The sequence below is a fragment of the Ambystoma mexicanum genome, chromosome 7p (genome assembly GCF_040938575.1).
Source record: "Ambystoma mexicanum isolate Mex_15411 chromosome 7p, UKY_AmexF1_1, whole genome shotgun sequence".
NCBI classification, from domain to species: Eukaryota; Metazoa; Chordata; class Amphibia; order Caudata; family Ambystomatidae; genus Ambystoma; species Ambystoma mexicanum.
Genome location: NC_090939.1, coordinates 241,286,325 through 241,302,410, shown reverse-complemented (window position 1 = coordinate 241,302,410; position 16,086 = coordinate 241,286,325). Strand labels below are relative to the sequence as shown.

General features: G+C 46.6%; 1 protein-coding gene across 11 annotated transcripts in view; it reads right to left on the bottom strand.

Annotated features, from left to right (window-relative positions):
• The window catches only part of RUNX1 (RUNX family transcription factor 1), a 697,395-nt gene that overhangs the window by 50,620 nt on the left and 630,689 nt on the right, over window positions 1-16,086 (bottom strand). For 8 of the 11 annotated variants that reach the window (XM_069636131.1, XM_069636136.1, XM_069636130.1 and 5 more), the window contains one exon: window positions 14,811-15,002. The exons of the other annotated variants lie outside the window; for them this stretch is intronic. In XM_069636131.1, the coding sequence (XP_069492232.1) occupies window positions 14,811-15,002 (192 nt within the window). The remainder of the gene's footprint in view (window positions 1-14,810; window positions 15,003-16,086) is intronic. 11 annotated transcript variants of the gene reach the window in all.

Sequence of the window (16,086 nt, the reverse complement as noted above, 5' to 3'; positions counted from 1 at the left end):
GTATGGCAAGATTTTATTTGTTTTGCCGGAGTGAAAACAGATTTGCGGCGAAATTGACTACGGTCGATTCCGTCGCTAAGTTTTTCACTTTGGTCAAACAAGCCAAATCCATATGTAATACATTTCCAAGTATTTACTTTAATCAGTTTCGAGAGCTTAGATCTGGAACTCAGGTGTTGACACTTACCCCACCAACATGCTCCCCAGCATCACACGTATGTTACCCATCCTCCTTACATCATTTTAAGGCCAAATTAAAAAAACAAATCTCAATCTTGTGCTCTTACTTTTCAAGATTTTCAATATTGTATGTCTTTTTTAACCCTATATATCTAGTGAACCATTTACACGGATTTGAACCATATGTTACACTTTTGGCGGGCCTGGGGCAGTTGTGTTTTTTTTGTTTGTAAATTGTCATGCAGACCCATCCCACAGGCCAAAAGTCACTAGACATAGAATGTTCACATTTCCACTGGATGATAGGTTTCACCTTTACGGTGGGGCGGCTAGTGTAGCCCTATAGTATTACACTTTTTTCTAATTCCGCCTGCTAGAATAGCGCCAACCATAGAATTCTCTAGTCCCCTTCAAAGGCCACAGTGGAGGCACTAGGGAAAGTACATATAGCTCCAAGGAGGAGTGAATTTCAGGCACGACATTCTGAATGACACAGCTTTCACTGACATGCATGTAGGCTGGCTACATGCATGGAGTGAGATGGCCGCACCTGGTCCTCTATCGAGTACGACCAGACTCTAGGAAGATATAGCACTGAGTGTTCTAGAAATATATGTCAGCACTCGAAAGATATAGGGGCCAGAGTGGAAAGCAGGTGTATGATTCTATCATGCATTGCATTTCTAGATTCCAATAACCATGATGACTCCCCATTCAGAACTGATACTGTTAAGTACAAATAGGTCTGCTATAAATATATACTTTGCGGCAGCAGCTGTGACTCCGGATCCTGCCAGGAGTCACTGCATAAAATCACTATGCGCCAGCAACTTGCACTCCGGGTCCTCTCAGTTACAAAATGCAAACAAGTGGGCTTTGCAATTTTGTAACTCGAGCTTTTGGGATTTGGTTTTTCAAAATCACTACCCGGCAGTCACTCCCTCTGTGCATCCTGCCAGGAGTCACTGCATAAAATAACTGTAGGCGGCAGCAGCTCTGACTATGGATCCTGCCAGGAGTCACCACATAAAATCACTAGGCAGAAGCAGCTAACACTCATTGTACTAGCAGGAGTCACTGCATACAATCACTATGCAGAAGCAACTCCCACTCCGGATCCTGCCAGGAGTCACCACATAAAATCACTATGCAGGTCTGACCCCGCATCATGCCAGAAGTCACCACATAAAATCACTAGGCAGCAGCAGTTAACACTCATTGTACTACCAGGAGTCACTGCATAAAATCACTATGCAGAAGCAACTCCCACTCCGGATCCTGCCAGGAGTCACCACATAAAATCACTATGCGGCAGCTGCTCTCACTCTAGATCCTGCCAGGAGTCACTGCATAAAATCACTAGGCAGCAGCAGCTAACACTCATTGCACTACGAGGAGTCACTGCATAAAATCACTACGCAGAAGCAACTCCCACTCCGGATCCTGCCAGGAGTCACCACATAAAATCACTATGCGGCAGCTGCTCTCACTCAAGATCCTGCCAGGAGTCACTGCATAAAATCACAATATGTTTTTCTTAACCAGTGGGTGTAAAATCAAAGAAAGAAAACATATGTAGGTTTCAGTAAATGTTTGTTTTTAGGGTAAGGAGTTCTTTTTTATTTTATTTATGTACACGTTTTTGTTTTGCTTACCATGGCAGGTAATCTGAGCTGGTATCAAAACATGCAGTGTTCTGCCAACAAGAGATTAAACGAGAGAACGGCAAGGAAAGAAACTGGATTTGTCAGTCTAGGGCTGAAGGAGATGTTGTTTGCAGGAGTTTCGCAATCAGCACCTTTAATCTTCGCAACAATCGTTCCATTATGTGTGCTTCAAAGGGCGATGATAAAAAGGAGGAAAGCGAACAGAGGGACTGATGGGAGCGGGGCGGGAGAAGTGAAGATAATGTCTAAGGTGGGTTGTGATGATTGTGTCGATGGACGGCGTGCGGCCCACCGCTCAGTGTACACATGTACCCTTGTGTGTGTGGTCCGAGGAAGCTGCATCCTGCCAACTGTAGACTTCACCGGTGGTTTGTTGTCCAGCATTTTGGGTATACTTGCCTAATTTGGGGGACCAGGTTGCTTCCTCTGGCTATCCACTGTTGATGGACAAATGTACCCTTCCAATGGCCCAGCAGCTTCCACCCAAACCAGGGGCGGACTGGCCTACAGGGAACCCTGGAGATTTCCAGGTAGGCCTCTGCACCCGGGGGCTCTTTTGTGTAGGTATTTCCAAATGTTATTGTAGGAAAATGGCTGGGCTTGAATGTGTAAAATGGGAGACTTAAAAACATTATTTCCTTGTTGTCTTTTGGTTACCAGTCCACACCTGACCCAAACTGCCTCCCTGGGAGGGCACGGCTGCTTTGGCTTGCCATTCACTGCCAAAGGCAAACCTGCTTCACCATCCACTGCTGAGGGTACAAACATGGTCAGAAATGACCCAGAACAAGACGGAACTTTGCTCCACACATTTTGCTTTGCCAGAGATCTATTCTGTCCCTAGGCTGTTTAGCAAACACCAACAATGTTATGGTAAGATACATTTTTTTTTAAAAAGCATAAAGAAAACCTTTTAGCTGCAATGTAGAATAGGCCATTTCCTCTTAGCCAAACATGCCACATTGCCACCCTGGAAGTTCACCTACAGCTGAGATCCACTGAGCAATGCATTGTGGGTATGCTTTGTATACATTATAAAATAGCACTTCCTTATAAGTGAAAGACATTTTTCAGGAGCTGAAAGCATGCCTTTGAGCTAAATTGCATACCAACATTCATAGTTGGCTCATGTTTATGGGAGCTTTGGAGTGGGAGTTTCCAAGGAACGCTTCGTCAGACGCATGAGGCACAGTACTCTGGGAAGTCTGAGTCAGAGAACCTCCCTAATTATAATGTGCATCCAGTCACAAACCAATAACCCATATGACTGAGAGTGAGTTGGCATTGGTTGTAGTTGACATTTACTTTGACCTTTGTTTCCCAAAATTTTAGAATGTTGGTATCATTCCTCCAGTATTCCATCTTTCCATCATTCCTGGTAATTTGTCACTTCCTGTCCCTTTGCGAAGGTTATTAATATTTGTTTTATATTTACAGGTTAACATCATCATGTCACGATGTTACAGACCTTGGGTCTCTTGACATTAACTCGTGTTTGTTTTTAATAAATACATAGCTATGCATGTATAGGATTTATCTGACAAGGAAGTACGAAGTACCTTTGTTTTTCACATGTATCTTTGCCAGCGGTTCAAGGATAGTGAATGCATGAACATTTGTTTAAAAAAAAAAAGGAAAGTAGGGAAAGGAAAGATTGGAGCCCACTTTTATTTTTAAAGGACTGGTTCTGTGGACAAATCAGCAGCTCCAGGCCTCATTCATGAAGCATAACACATGCACAAGAGTGATACAATCTCCAGTTTGTACAGTGCAAAGCCAGGGCCTCCAACCAGCAGAACACGAGCTACCTGTAGCTCGCCTGAGGCTTCCCAGTAGCTCTTTGCATCAGACACCAAAAGGAGAACTGTGTGTTTATTTTTGTGTCTGAAGTCTCTGGGTCTCTTCCCTTCCCCCCTCCTTCTCCTCTTCCTGCAAAGCAAACAGTCAAAGGCTGTGTGCACAGTGAGAGGAGGGGCTGCATCTGGGCTTGGGGCTAAGTCACAACCAGGAGTTAACTATCAATTCCAAAAGTAAATGGGAAATGTGTGTCGCAGCCACCAAGAGGTGCAAATGATGGCTGATTAGAACGGAAAGGGCACACATCTGCACACCTTGTGAAACAAAGCTGGGTATCTGGTGGTTTCAGTCTCACTGTGTTTCTTTCGATGTATTTCAGTTAGCCTTACTTTGCATGCTGGTAACTGTAGGCTTTCAATCAGAATGGGGAACATGAAGCTAACGCATAGAACAGGGCATCGGAACCATGTTTGTTCTCAATAGAGGGGCTCCCACACTTTTGCAAATTCATGACAAAGAATGCTTCACACTAAAATTCAGAAGAAATCTTCACTGCATTGATATACCGCTGCTGCCAGATCCCACCTAAATAAATATATTTATTCCAAATATCCCAAAAATAGAGTTCTGAATTCTCCAAAATGACCCATGCACCTCCCTGACGTGTGCTGTAGACACTTACTAACTGGCCAACATACATGTCCATCGCTTGTGATAAATGATGTCCACAGAAGCCAAGCGTGGTCTCAGAACTTTGTGGCAGGTGAGCCAGCAGTGTTTGGCTTATTTGCATGTGCCACCTAGGAAGAATCTGGACCTAACCTTTACCAGGATTCAACGAGAAATCATCAAGGGTGGACCAAGTGAGATGTGCCATCTCCAGGGGACTGACTGCTGCAAAGCTTAGTGTGCAATCAATTTGGAATCAGGTACCGCGCACGCATAGTTCGGTCTCTAACCACATACACAAACCACGGGTGAGGAATCTGGTACCTTGGTGCAAATGCCACAGATAAGGAATCTGGTAGGTAGGAATGAGAAGATACTCAGATATGTAGACACTCGTCCAGTGATGAGAACCCTGGCAACTGGCTACACCTGTTCTATCAATGATGCATCAAATCTCAAGTTACTTGAGTAATGACTCAGGAATTGGATGCCGTGTTCAAGGAGGAAGCAGACGATTCATTACATGTGCAATCCATGAAGAATACAACGCTTTTGTGTAAGTGGCACTGTGTAAATCTAGTGGCAAGTTATGTGCCCGTCTTCTGAACCCCCTGACTCACCGCTATGTCCTGCCCCCTCCATGTCCTGCTACACAATAACCAGAGTACAGTGTCACTCCTGATCCTCCCTCTGTCTCATGCACCAGACATGTAGTACATGTCCCATTCTATCCCTCAGTATATGGTCTCTTCTGTCCCTCGCACCTATGCTCCAAAATCCTAGTATATTATAGCCCCTGCCTCTCTGTCCTATGCCCCAGGTTCATAGAACATGGTGTTTTTTGCCTTTCATCCCTATGCCCCGTACTCCTAGAACATAGTCTCTCTGTCTCCCTCTTATGCTCAGACTAACAGTTCATGGTCTCTTCTGTCCCTCGCCCTTATGCCCCAGACACACAGTACATGATTGCCCCTTTCACTCTGCCTTTTGCCCCAGACTAATAGAACACAACCTCTTTTGCCTCTCGTGCATAGGCCTTGGACCCCTAGTATATGGTTTTTAAGTCTCCCTCTTATGCCCAGACACAAAGGCCTTAGTCTCTTGTATCCCTCGCCTTTATGCCCCAGACTCATATCACATGGTCCCTGCTGTCCCTCATGCTACCAGGCACACAGTGCATGGTCTCTTCTGTCCCTCAGTACATGCTTCTGGCCACACATTGCACAGTCTCTACTGTCCCTCAGAACGTAATCTCTACTGTCACTCAGTACATCTTCCCTTCTGTCCCTCATACTTCCAGACACACAGTGCATGGTCCTTTCTGTCCCTCAGTACATGGTCTCTTCTGTCCATCAGTACATGGTCCCTTCTGTCCCCCATGCTTCCAGACCCAAAGTGCATGATCTCTACTGTCCCTCAGAACATAGTCTCTTCTGTTCCTCAGTACATGGTCTCTTCTGTCCCTCGGTACTGTCCATCGTGCTTCCATGAAAACAGTGTGTGGTGTCTTCTGTCCCTCGGTACAACGGTCTGGACAAGGTATCAGGTAGAATAAGAAGATGGATGTCCTGATTACAGGAATTTGATTTTACAGTACAATACATTCCAGGAGTAAGAAACTATGCTGCAGAATGCCTATCTGGAATGACTCAAAAGGTATTAACCAGGTGTTTCAATGAAGATCAGGATGCAATTTGTGAAGCATCGGAACAGTCAATTTCAAAGCAGGAGGGGTATGAAGAAATGGCAAAGGATACCAAAATGAGCATCATCATTAAAGATTTGACGGAAGGAGGACTCAATAAAGAGACTGTGCAACATGTATAGAATGTATAGAATGGAAGGTTTCTGGAACATTAGAGATGAACTGTGTGTTCAAGATGGTATTCTTATGAGAGGAGATAAGCTTGTGCCGCAAGAAGGATTAAACGAGAAAGTGATACATCTGGGACATGAAGGTCATCAAGGAATAGTGAAGACTAAATGCAGAATAAGAAACAGTTATTGGAGGCCGGAGTGCGATACCCAAATTGAACGAATAGTTAGGGAGTGTATCCTTTGTAACAACAGTGACAAAGTGTGTGTAAGTGAGAAATGTCCTATGGTTCTTGCGGATATTCCAGGGAGACCATGGGAGAAACTAGCGATTGATGTGATTGGACCTATATGGAGTGGCGGATGTCAAACATATTGCATCATAGTCATGGATGTTTTGACGCGATGGGCAGCGTTGATGATGACACTGCATGTTACCACAAAAAAGTTATTGAGTTCTTGCAGGACTTGTCTGCGCGTGATGGTTATGTTGGAGTAGTTCTCACTGACAATGGTTTGCAATTCAAGTCGAGGGAAAAGAAGAATGTCTTAACACAGGGCCATTGTTCACAAAGCCAGTGCCCAGACCCGGCCTTGGGGGGGGTGAGCCGGGCGACCGCCCAGGGCACCACGCCCCCCAGTGTGCCATTAGCCGTTGCCATGCCAGCTCAGGGGAGTCTTTCAAGGGTTCCCCTGAGCTGGCGTAGTGGGAGAAGGCGCGGCAGGCATGTGCATTCAATGACAATAGGGTGCTCAGCACCCCATTGTCACCAAATGCGCCCCTCCGCCGCGTCGCCTTCAACAACAAAAGGCACCATTAGCCCCCCACCACGCCAGCTCTGGGAAGTCTTCAAAGGGCTCCCCTGAGCTGGCATAGTGGCAGAAGGCATGGCAGGCATCTCATTGTTAGTCAATGAGCCTGCGGCAGCGGTGCGCATTTAAGAACAATAGGGTACTAATGCACCCTATTCCTAGCATTACCTCCTTGCCGTGACACTCCCTGGCCCCACCCCCTGTTGACCAGGGGCGCGCGGTGGAAGGGGGGGCGCCAATTCACCCAGGGCGTTGCTGCCCCTAAGGCCGGCCCTGCCAGTGCCATATACCATTCACAAACAAATGGGGTTGTGGAGAGATATAGCAGAATAATCAAGGAGGCCATAAGATGGGCATCGCCTAACGGGAGAGATTGGAAAGAGGTGGGGAAGAGAACAGTTGTTGCTCAAAGGTTTACACCGCAAAGCACCACTGGAGTTCCCCCTTTTGAACATAGCAGAGGGAGGAAGGCTGCCACGAAGCTATTTCCAGGTTGGATGGGTGGTGAGACTGGTATGGGAGTGCTGTTGGATGATGGGAAGAATAACATCAGAGTGAAGCTGATGAAGCGTAAGGTGTTGCAAGATAATAGGAGTTTCAGGAGACTTCTTTTCCCGCAAGTGGGGAGCTGGGTCAGAGAATGACCTGCTGCCTTAAGAGGGGACGGCTGTCAATGGTCTAGACCAATTGAAGTGACAGAAGTTTTCAAACATGCTGTGGGAAAGGAGGATGGAAGGGTATGGAACTTGGAAAGATTGATGGGGCAGAGATCAAAACATAATGAACTGGTGAGTGGAAGGAAGGTTGGATGTGAGAGTGAGGAAAACAGTTGTGGCGGCTTTTCCTTTTCAGATGCAACAGATATTTCCCCGGCTCCATCCAGATGCGGCAGAGGCTACCGAAGTCCGAGATATCTGGATGCTTATACTCAATGGTGGAAATCCAGAGGAGAGCTCATGCGAAAGAAAGGGGATGTGTAGTATCGGGTTGGCGTAGTGTCTGCAGAACGCGGTGACACGGTGTGGAATGCTGAGCAGGATGACGCGGCAGCGAACGCACAGAGGAGACCGCTGGAGACAGTGCCGGACAAGCAGGGCGCGCATTTCTACTGCGCGTTACATATTTGAACTTCAAGTTATTTTATAATGAATATCCCTAAACACGTCAGAGTGTCCGTGTGCTTGTGAGAGACTATAGTCTCCTACCGTCATTTCGTAAGTCGGCACGGTTGGCATGCATGCCTTCTTCAGTCATCTACAACACAACATGTAAGGCACCTGCCCGAGAGTTAAAAGGCCGAGCCAAAACATGAACATATCACGTTCACGGCGCCTGAAAAGGCCCAAAGCGGCGCATGCTTCAGGCCGCCTTTGTTTCCTTTCATGCTCGTGCCATGGGCGCGCACAAGGCTCTTTTCCACCCCCACCTCGTGCGATGTGGCAGCCCGGTGCGCTTTTGTCTCTGAACCTGTGCGGTTGGTGTTTTTCACAGAGGCAGGTGTATGTTTCTGCTTCTTGTGGTGGCAACGCCGGGCAGGACGTGTCTTTGTTGGACTCAGGTGCCCCGGCGTGTACGGGCTTGCACCCGCACTCTGCCTAACTGAGCAAAGTGCGCCGGCCCAGGTTCAAGGCCTCGTAAAATAGGAAGTCGGCTTAAACCTCCAGTTTTCATCAGGGGGAAACCTCAGCAAATAAACAGTGGCTGCGAGGCATGGCCACCCGCTGCGCCCGGAGGGTTCGACATATGTGTGCAATGACTTTTGCTCTGGTTTTACCTGTACATGGCATGTGGGCCGTTATCACTATTATGGAGCCAAACATTTAATAGGCAAGCTGTATCTGGTCAAAAGTTCGAAAGTAAAGTATATGACTGGAAATGAAAATAAAAGCTTGAACAACAAAAGATGTAATCAGCAAAATTAGAACATTATGGCAAAAGTCAAAACAAGAAGACAACCAAAACACTAGTAAAATGAACTAAAACTAGGAAAATTCACACAGGGAGAAAATATTTGAAAGGGGATGGGTGGGCTGGCTTTTCGGGTTGGAGAACCCACCCTCCCCCGCACTTAACTCCCCTTTAAAAGTAGTGATATGACCCAAAAACGGATAAGCAACTGGGCAGTAGGGACTGAAAAGCAGAACAGAACACTGAAGGATCAGTCAATGGGAAAGCCAACTTTTGGGGATTTTGTGTGGGTATGGGGTAGGCATTTGCCAAGGCACTACCATAATGGTACTTCATGTCCATAAGGTGACCAGCAGCTGGCAAATGCCCATCTAACACCTCTACAAGAGCCAAAGTGGTTGGCTTTGTCGGTGCTGGTTTTTAATAGGAATTAAGTACAAAGGACATATGCAAGGGCACACATATAGTTTATTAGTCAAATGGCTAAAGGCACACTTGGTTGGTTATGATATCAATAGCTAGTTTATAGTTGCAATTGCGCATTTACCTTTGAGAAGGTTTCTTAGAAATCATAGAGCTAGACTCAAAGAAATCCCAGGTATGTGATTTTTTAGGGCGCGAGGGCAGACCTAGTGAGTGGAAATGGCAACAGGGACTAACAGAGCTGTGGGTGGTCAATGGGTGGATACATCTCCAAGCAACAGCCACAGGCTGTGTGTCCCTAATCCAATCTCAATTCTCTCTTATCTTCCCTTCCCATGACAATAGTTTCAGCGTATAGGCAGCACTTTCAGCGGGCGGGCACCAACTATTAGCCAAAACTAAAAAGGAGGGGTTCCACATTAATAATGGCAGTAACAATTAAAAAAGGCACCGAGAACAAGGTTCTCACTATAAGAAGGGGAAGTGGCAAACAAGAAGGCCTGAAACAGAATTAGCTAAAGCAAAAATACGACGAAAAATGCAAAGCAGAAAAGAAATACAAAGAATACTGAAGAAATCCATTTCAGGGTTAACATTTCTGAACCTAAGGTATTGCAGCGAATCAGACAGAATCACGCAAGCCTGATGTGCTGGTAGTGGGAGGGCCTGGAAGGCGGGCTTTCCCCCCCAAAATAGCGGATTCTAAAGTAAAGATTCCCTTAGCTTTGTGGCTGAGAGGATTTCTGTCCAAAAGATAATGTTATTCAGAAAAAAAGATCGTTGGTCAGTGTAAGACCCCATCAAAGCTCATTCAAGATGTCCAGCTGCCAAACTTAAAATGAGGCCCTTCTCCACTGAAAGGTGAAGCTCCAGCAGCAGTCCTCAAAATCCTCCTCACTACAAAGATCAACTCGATTTGCTTTTCTGCTCACGGGGAAGTTTGAGGCCGGGAAATGGGCTGAAGAAGGTTCCGGAAAGGTAGTAGAATGCCCCGCCTTGCTGGCAGGAGGGCGCTCCGCAGCTGGCAAGGGGCATCCAGATCGGTGGCCGAAGCTCCACTGTGGGCACAGGGTCCGCTGAAAGGTTCTGCTCTTTCAGGCCGGAACCTTAGCAGTGTGGGCCTCGGCGCTACACTCGAAGGCTGACGTCTGGGCACTACTGTGAGTATTTTATATCTGAATCAGCACATCACTTGGACTTCTTGATATTCTTTCTCAGTGTGTTATAGGGCTTTGATATGATATGATATGATATTTTATTTATAGCGCGCCTATACACAAGTGTTTCAAGACGCGACGAGGCAAGGGAGGGGGAACAAGGCGGAACAAGACAGCGATCTTACTAGGCCCCGTCACATTGAGATCGCGAAGTGCAGGGGAGAGGAAAGGGGAGAAGTGCCAAGGGAAGGGGAGAAGGAGCAAGTGCTGGACACAGGATTGAAAACAAAATAAAACAGCACAAAACAAGAAGTGCTGCCAGCAGGTGACAGTGCAGGGCTTAAGTGCAGACAGCAAATATTAGATAGTGCAGGTAGGGAGACTGAAGGGTTACAGATACAGCCCAAAGTTGATGGTTGCCAGGAGGCAGTGCGTAGCACTGACCCTTGGATAGTAGTGAAAGCAAGGGCACCAAATTTACCATGTGACAGGGCTGGACTTTCTAAGCCGGGTCACCATACCCACAATTTGACATATTTGTCACTTCTCAAAAAGGCCGACAAACTTCCAGTGCCGCAGTACTCACCCTTCGCAGCACTGGTGCAATACCTACACTTTGATAACAATCACACTTATTGGCCAAGCTGCCCAACATACAAGTGACAAGATGTGCACTTCTCAACATGGCGGCCGTGCATTGGATCTGTACTGGCCCATCTCAGCAGCGCTGCAGTGGTGCTTCTAGTGGGAGAGCCAGGGCACTTCTGAACGGGGTGCAGTACTTACAGAGAGACAGTACTGGCAATTTTGAACAGTGTTAGCAGTTGTTACACTGGGAGAGAATGGGTATTTTCCAAATGAGCTGCGACAGTACTGCTAATTTGCAGCAGGCTGCAGTGCTGATAATGGTAGACTAAGCCACTTCTGAGCACACCTGCAGTATTTATAAAAGGACAGTACTGGCACTTCTAGGCAAGGCGACAGTACTTCCTGTGCAACAGTACACACATATCTCAGCAGGGCCGCAAAACATACCATAGCTCAGTACTGTCGATTCCAAGCAGGGCAAAAACACGGTTGCTAGGATAGTGTTGCTCCGGTAAGGTAGCTCAGCGGGTTGCGTGCTCGCTACTACAATCAGTGTGTGATCTACAGGTCGCAGGTTCTAATCCCCGTAAGGCCAAGACAGCTTTTCATTCTTCGGAGGTTGATAAAATGAGTACCAACTTTGGTTGAGTGATATTGTTTGAACATATGTACGATGTGAAGCGCTATGGCAGAAGCGCTATATAAGTAAGACACCATTCTCATTATCACTGGCTTTTCTAGCGGCGTTAATGTAGTCACCATGGCACAGTACTGCTGCTTCTCAGCAGGAAGCAGGTAGTGTGAGCTGGGGAGTGCCTGTGATTCACTTTTTCCCGTTTCAAGTCGTGTAGGTCACACCTCCGCCCACCCTGCTCTGCAGCTGTCGTTGCGTCACATGTGTTTCTTTTGAGTCCCATTGTGCGCACAAAAGAAATGAAACTTAAAGCACGTTCCAACATAGCGGGCAACGCATTACAGAAAGCGGGTAATCCCCGCGGAATGCAGCAGGCCTGGCGCTCAGTTTCGAGTGATCGTGTTTCGGCGCTCAGGCTTGGCCTCACAAACTAGAGACTGCTGCGAGGCAGTCCAAATATTCTAGTCAGGTTCTTAGTGTGAGGTCTCGCGTGAAGACACCTTTGCCAGGGTCCAATCCTGACAAGCCAATGCATATTGTAAGTCTGTATTTTATGTTTATATCCGGGACACATCAAAACCTAGGCAAGCTAAACTCCTGGCTAGGGCATCACCAGCAATGGTTACCAAACCACCATCCAAGTAAAAAACAAGCATTGGCAATGCCAACAGTTTGGCCTTTTGTGTCTGGGCATAGGAAACACACTTGCCAGGCACAGCCAAAGTGGTTCTAACTACCCATTGTTGGTAGCAGGTGCAAAATTGTGCAAGTACCTGGGAATTTAATGGCAGTGCCTGGCAAAAGCTTAAATGTATGCACAAGCCAAAAATGTTGGCTTTGCCAATGCATGTTTTAAACAGGACTTCAGTGGCTTTGCCAATCCTCGTTTTTAACGGGACTTCAGTGAAGGACACACAGGGTGCTTATTAATCGAGAGGCTGAATGCAGGCCTGGTAAGACTGTGTTTGCAACTCCAAGTAAGTAATTAACTCTCAGAAGACTGCTTTGAAAGCAAAGTTTGATGGTAAGTCTTGAATAAAACGAGCTCAAAGAGTTCGCAGGAGGAGTTGTTTTGGGCGGGCAGTGTTAGGAATGGGTGGGAATGGCCATAGGGATCAGCATGGCCGTGGGCAGGCAATGAGTGGGCGCATAACCAAACAACACCTACAAACTGTGCGCCCCTCCTCATATGTCATTTCTCCCTACCTGTACTCCAATGCAATAGTCTTGGCATATAGGTGTTACAAGCGCATCTAATAGTCCAAACTATTGATCTCCAGGCAGCTTCAGAGATGTTCTGGGTGGAGCTTTGGGTAGCAACACAGCAGCAGGGGCACTCCAAAATCACTGTAAGTGCTTTTCATCACTCTGGCAGCACACATCTAAATTCGTCCTAATTCCAGGGCTCCGGATGCCACTTATCACCATGGGTTAGTGCTAGGTAGTGTGAGGATAAAAATACCGTTCTCCCAACAATGTTTTTTTTAACGATATAATTTCACATCACTCCATTGCCATATTGTTGCAGTTCCAATGACACAGGCCCACAGGAATAGGCATTGGATGAGCAGATCAATGCAAAGTAATATGGCAGCAAAAACAAAGGGAGCTGTCTCTTTTCAAGATCTAACAAGATGTATCCAGATAGTGAACGCCCCCCCACCCCTTACCCCCTGTATTTGTGCTGGGTCGCAGCCTCAAGCTCAATAATCAACAACGAGCTTGTGACAGCTGCAAGACTGGAATTGGTGGACATCCATGTACCTGCGCTGACGGTGCAACTATCACAATAAAGGAGACGGCCATGATGTTAGAATGCGCGGGCGCGCACACACACACTCCCAGACACGCTGTAAAAGTGCCAAGGACGAGTATGCTCGTTTTTTTTTGCATAGACTTACATAATAGCCTGGCACTTAAGGGGTTAAGAGTAGCCCTAGGATGGTAGAGGCGTGCCTTTATTTACATCTCAGAGGCATCTACAACCACCGAGCATCGCATGGGTGGGGAGGCAACAGCTCTCCAGATGTTTTGGCCTTTGACCTCCATGACTGTTCACCATCTACTGACGGGAGATACAGGCCGAAGCCGCTGGCGAGTCGACGGATGCCTCCTTCTGACCGAGTGCATGTGCTCACCACAGTACATGAAAACAAGGGGCAGAACCCCACTCTCTGCTGACCACTTTCCAGATGTCACTTTAAAAGCTTCATACAGGGTTGGGCATCACTACTTAGGGGGCACCAGACATCAGAACTACTTTGCAGCCCACTGGGTATGGGCATGGATAGCCTTCACCAGGTGAACATCATTAGGCCATTTTATCTTAAATTACTTTTTAGCTCTAGGGTTGTGAGAAAAGGACATATCTAAATCCAAAATCCTGTCATGCAAAGTGACATGTGGGTTTCAGATAGTGATGGGTGGATGTGCCTGCGGTAGCAAACGGCACGCGACCTGCGCGCCACAGGAGCAAACGGCACGCGACCTGCGCGCCACAGGCTCAGATGCAAGGGGGCATATTGCGCCATTCATCCTTGGTAGGACGAATACAAGGAGTACCACTAAGGTGGATAACTGTGACATGTGATATTTGCTGTGCTCTCAGGTTGGAAGTCACTTGTAGCCAATGCCAAATGCAATGAAAGATGAAACTATTAGAACTCCTATGAAGCTGCTCACCGCCTTATCTTAGGAATTCCTTTGCAGAAATGCTCTGTGCAAATACATCGGAATAACCTCGGTGGCAACAAGAACACTTAGTAAAAATACTATTTGAACTCCAGACTGCCTGCCCTTAGCATTCATAGTATTTTCTTCGTACTTGGGTGTAACACGCACACACAAAGAAAAGGCTAAGCACACAGAACTGTTGCCTTTGACACTACCACACAATAGCCAATGCATAGGCACATCTGAGAAATGCAGATATTCCTGTTCATATTGTCTACACTATGGATTACAGAAAATTGCAGATGACAACAATTTGTGACAAATCCCCTCTCACCCTCCCATGCCCCAATTCGATTGCATTGTATTGTATTGTAGTTGTCATTTATGTAGCGCCTTTTACCATTATTATAGTCTCAATGCGATTGGCTAGTCCTGTGGAAATAGAAGGGCAACTGGTGGCTCTCAAAGGGTTTGTCAGGTACTTACCCTGAATCTGGCTCTGTGGCTGAGGGTTAAAGGCTGTGGCGTGGTTCAAGGATGCTCTGGCATTGGCCGTGGGGGTTGGGTGATGCGGGCTGACCCTCATGGCTGTGCGGCGCAACTGCTCCAGTTCACTCAGTCGCTCTGAAAAGGACAAGCTCCCGGGCTTGGTCTGCTCGTCTAGTTTCTGGCGGTGTCCTAGTGTGGGAGGGGGAGAAAGATCAGAAAACCACACTGGCATTTTAGGTTCGCACGCGCTGGCAAACTATGAAGCTGACTAATCATTGGGTGCGCTTCAGCAAAGACTCTCTCGCTCCACAAATCAAAAGTGGACGTCAATACAGCACCCGCAGCGGGGAGAATAAGGCTCCTCTTCCACACCCGCGTGAAATGGACCCCAAGCGATCTCTGTAATATAAACATTCCGATTATGGATGCTTGCAGTATCTCAACAAAACTGACTACAAAACTGTCTGATTGGATACTATTTTCTAACATTCCATTTTCTGGCAAGTGCACTCATTAAGTTATGGAAGCAATATTTGAACCCCCAAAATACACCTATCACGTGGTGCTCTGCAATGTTATCCACAGGTTCCTCATCTCAGAAACGATCACAGGATTTGATGAAAAGTATTATTTGGCTAAACTTTCTCCATTTCTGACAGGTTGTCCCAATGCTCACAAAATGGGAACAGGGAAGGAAATTCGCCATTGTCCGGATGCTATCATGTGCTGACTTAATGGCCTCCAACGTATTTTCTCTGACAAAGTCATCAAAAGGGGGACATTTCAGCCCCACACTTGAATGGCCTCTGAAATTTCAGCCTCTACCAGTATGTCTCTTTATAGAGCTTGGATGAGATATAGAAACTGCCCTGCGCGTCTGACCTTCAAAACTTTGAAACATAAAGCAACTTATATCTTATTTAAGCAGAGAGATATTTTTGAGTGCAACTAATAGCCCTGTAGGTCAGTCCAGCATTTTAGGAAAGTGGATGTTATGGTATACGGGTACCCAAATGAAAGGTTCCTCCAATTATATGGAAAATAAGATCTTCTAGCACAATGGCATTCATAAGCCGATCTACTCAAGAATAACGTCAAGAAGATTTAAAATTTTCCATTATGCTGCCCGTCACTCTCTGGAGGAGTTATAGGTGTCTGCCATTTTGATCCTAAATAGTCGCGCCACAGTGACTCCTTTAACGTTAGCTCTCCATTGATACAAGGATGACGTTAAAGAGAACCCGATAATCCATTTGGTACTGAACTTTAAGAG